Below are 3,075 nucleotides of genomic sequence, written 5' to 3'. Positions count from 1 at the left end.
AGTGTATACTTAGCTCTTTGTGGAGCTCGACCCCACTGATTTTTCTGACGCATTTGGCCTGCAGTGTGCCCTTTTGGAGACCTCAAATATCTTCTCCACAGCTGGAGATGCCCAAAACTGCACGCAGCCCTTCCTGTGGGTGTGACTTTTTATTCTTAAGGCCGGATGATAAGGGCTGAGAGCTGAAAGGATCACATGTTTCCACCACTCACAGCTTCACAATGTTTTTTAAACTACAGGAGTAAACCAAGAGTGGCCAATATCAGATGTAACAGCTTTTTTCCCTCCTCTCTTTTCTTTTTAAAAATGGTTTTGTAACGGTGGCCTCTGAAGAAACAACATAATTGGTCAGCCTGGGGTGCGTTTGATGTCCTCCCAGATAACGTCATTCACTATTCACAAGAGAGGAAAGGCAGGGTATCCCCCCTGGGAGAATGACAACACTTGTTTCAAGTTGGGGAAGAGCCTGTGATTCTTTTCCTGCGTTCAGGGGAAAGCGAACACACAATGTTCATTTCCTAAATACGGGATGTGCTGTGCGACTGCAGGTCACTTTCCACCATGTCACATCCTTCTGGATGAAGACAGCAGGGGCCAGGACAGGAAATGGCAAATTCACAGAATGAGACAAGGCTTTCCCAGGGCAGCCATTGGCCCTCTGGAACTATAAAGCACGCGCATCCAGAAACGGCCCCAGATTATTCTTTGCCGGAGGCAGCCAAGTGGATGGTAAGTGGGGAGTCTGAATATTATTGTCTGGAAACTAGCCTTGTAACACTGGGGTTGTAGCTATGGTCCATTAAATATTTTGAATGGCTTTTTCCTTATTTTGCTAAGAGGTATCTTTGCCTGGAAATGTGGGTTGGATCATGAAGGCATGAAAGCAAAAAGAGGGCCTAGGAGTCAGGATACCTGGATTTTAGGCTGGGCCGTGTGAAGAATCAGGTGCACCTACAATGTGTCTGTGTTGCTATTTCCTCAGCTTTCAGATGAAAATATTTATTCTTGGCTTAATATATCACAGGGTTATTGGAAGCATCAAAAGAGAAAACAGTTGTTAAAATATCTATGGAAAATATAAAAGACCGTTTTATATGCAAAGCCATAGTACTTGAATGTTCTGCTTTAAGGGCTTATTTGGCAATTTGAAGATGTTCTTCATAATGAGGAGGACAGTGGATATAAAGGTGGAAATCTTTGGTAGGTAGAAAGGATGTACTTTTACCCCAGAGTGCACAAATCTCTGGTAGTAACCTTCAATTGCCTTCAATGTAACTTAGTACAAGGTAGCTTTCAGTGAATTGTTGAACATAAATTTTGACTACTTTATTTTATTCAACCATTACTAATTTTTCCTTTTTAAGGGAGCTTTAAAAACAAAGAAACATGGTAGTATTAATTTAATTTTAATTAAGCAACTATTAAAGAGTGAGATTTCTGAAGAAGACCTGATGCATGTTAGTTATCTATTAAAGGAATACTAATGCAAATTGCATTCCAGGCTTGGCTCTAAGATCAGAGTGTGTGGACGAATAATAAGCAGAAGAGTTGTTTCAGGCAAGGATCTAACTTGGATTCATTTCTTACATTCGATAGACAAGATGATTTTTTAGGTGTTGGTGACTTGACTTTGTTCACTTGTCAGAGAAGGAGAGAGGAACAGCTGCTGCAAAACTCTTACCATCCAAGTCTTCCTATAATGAAAGGGTTTTGTAAACTACACAACCTAGTATTTGTAAAATATTCTCTTTCAAACACAGCAAAGGCCTCAATATTGGAGGAACTTCCGGTCCCACCATCCCCTCCTCAATGAATTTAAATCTTATATAACAGATAGTTAATAAAGTCTATTAGGAGAAAAGCAGAAGATAGCATTATTCCTATTTGCATATGTGGGTACAAGATCCTAAGAACTTGGGTGGCTTGTCCAAGATTACAAAACTGGTCTTTGACAACCTGACACATGACAGGAATCTGCTCCTGTGTGGCAGTAGCTGCTATTTTTAACTTTTGAGAACTCTTCGCTTGAGTCTGGGAATTGCGAGTGGGAGTAGTGGGCTAACTGTATCTGTGTCCCTGCAGGGCATGGAGAGGCCGGCGGCCTGGGAGCCGCAAGGCGCGGACTCGCTGCGGCGCTTCCAGGGGCTGCTGCTGGACCGCCGGGGTCTGCTGCATGGCCAGATGCTGCGCCTGCGCGAGGTGGCCCGGCGCCTCGAGCGCCTCCGCAGGCGTTCCTTGGTGGCCAACGTGGCAGGGAGCTCGCTGAGCGCTGCGGGCGCTGTCGCCGCCATCGTGGGCCTCTCGCTCAGCCCCATCACCCTGGGGGCCTCGCTTCTGGCGTCGGCCGTGGGGCTAGGGGTAGCTACTGCTGGAGGAGCCGTCACCATCACTTCCGACCTCTCCCTGGTCTTCTGCAACTCCCGGGAGCTGCGGAGGGTGCAGGAGATCGCAGCCACCTGCCAGGACCAGATGCGCGAGATCCTGAGCTGTCTCGAGTTCTTCTGCCGCTGGCAGGGCCGCGGGGACCGCCAGCTGCTGCAGTGCGGAAGGAATGCCTCCATTGCCCTGTACAACTCTGTCTATTGCATCGTCTTCTTTGGCTCGCGTGGCTTTCTCATCCCCAGGCGGGCCGAAGGGGCTACCAAGGTTAGCCAGGCCGTACTGAAAGCCAAGATTCAGAAACTGGCAGAGAGCCTAGAGTCTTGCACCGGGGCTCTGGACGAACTCAGTGAGCAGCTGGAGTCCAGGGTGCAGCTCTGCACGAAGTCCAGCCGTGGCCACGACCTCAAGGTCTCTGCTGACCAGCCCGCAGGACTGTTTTTCTGAGAACATCCTTTCCTCTTCATGCTTAAGGCCAGAAATCATCCCCATGGGATGTTCCAGATTTATAGCCCCTCTGGAAAACAAGAAGTTGGGTTAGGAACCGAATGCAAAAGATGAAAAAAAACAGTTTTTGAAGTGGGTGGCTCCTTACTGTCCTTTTCCCATCACTGTGGTGTCCTGCATGGGGTTGAGTGCTAGGGACTTTTCACTTGCACTATGCCTAATGGGGTATGTGACCTGAAAAATTGTTTT

The 3,075-nt window shown here is 47.3% G+C and overlaps 1 protein-coding gene across 1 annotated transcript; it reads left to right on the top strand.

Annotated features, from left to right (window-relative positions):
* The first annotated feature begins 606 nt into the window (after positions 1-606).
* APOLD1 (apolipoprotein L domain containing 1) lies at positions 607-2,826 on the top strand. The gene is made up of 2 exons (XM_007955008.2): positions 607-729; positions 2,083-2,826. Exons 1-2 carry the CDS (start codon positions 607-609, stop codon positions 2,824-2,826), a joined length of 867 nt encoding a protein of 288 aa, XP_007953199.2.
* Positions 2,827-3,075: the final 249 nt, after the last annotated feature.

This window comes from Orycteropus afer, unplaced genomic scaffold (assembly GCF_000298275.1).
Source record: "Orycteropus afer afer isolate SDZICR_OR568_19922 unplaced genomic scaffold, OryAfe1.0 scaffold00488, whole genome shotgun sequence".
NCBI classification, from domain to species: Eukaryota; Metazoa; Chordata; class Mammalia; order Tubulidentata; family Orycteropodidae; genus Orycteropus; species Orycteropus afer.
This window is presented reverse-complemented; position numbering and strand designations above follow the sequence as displayed.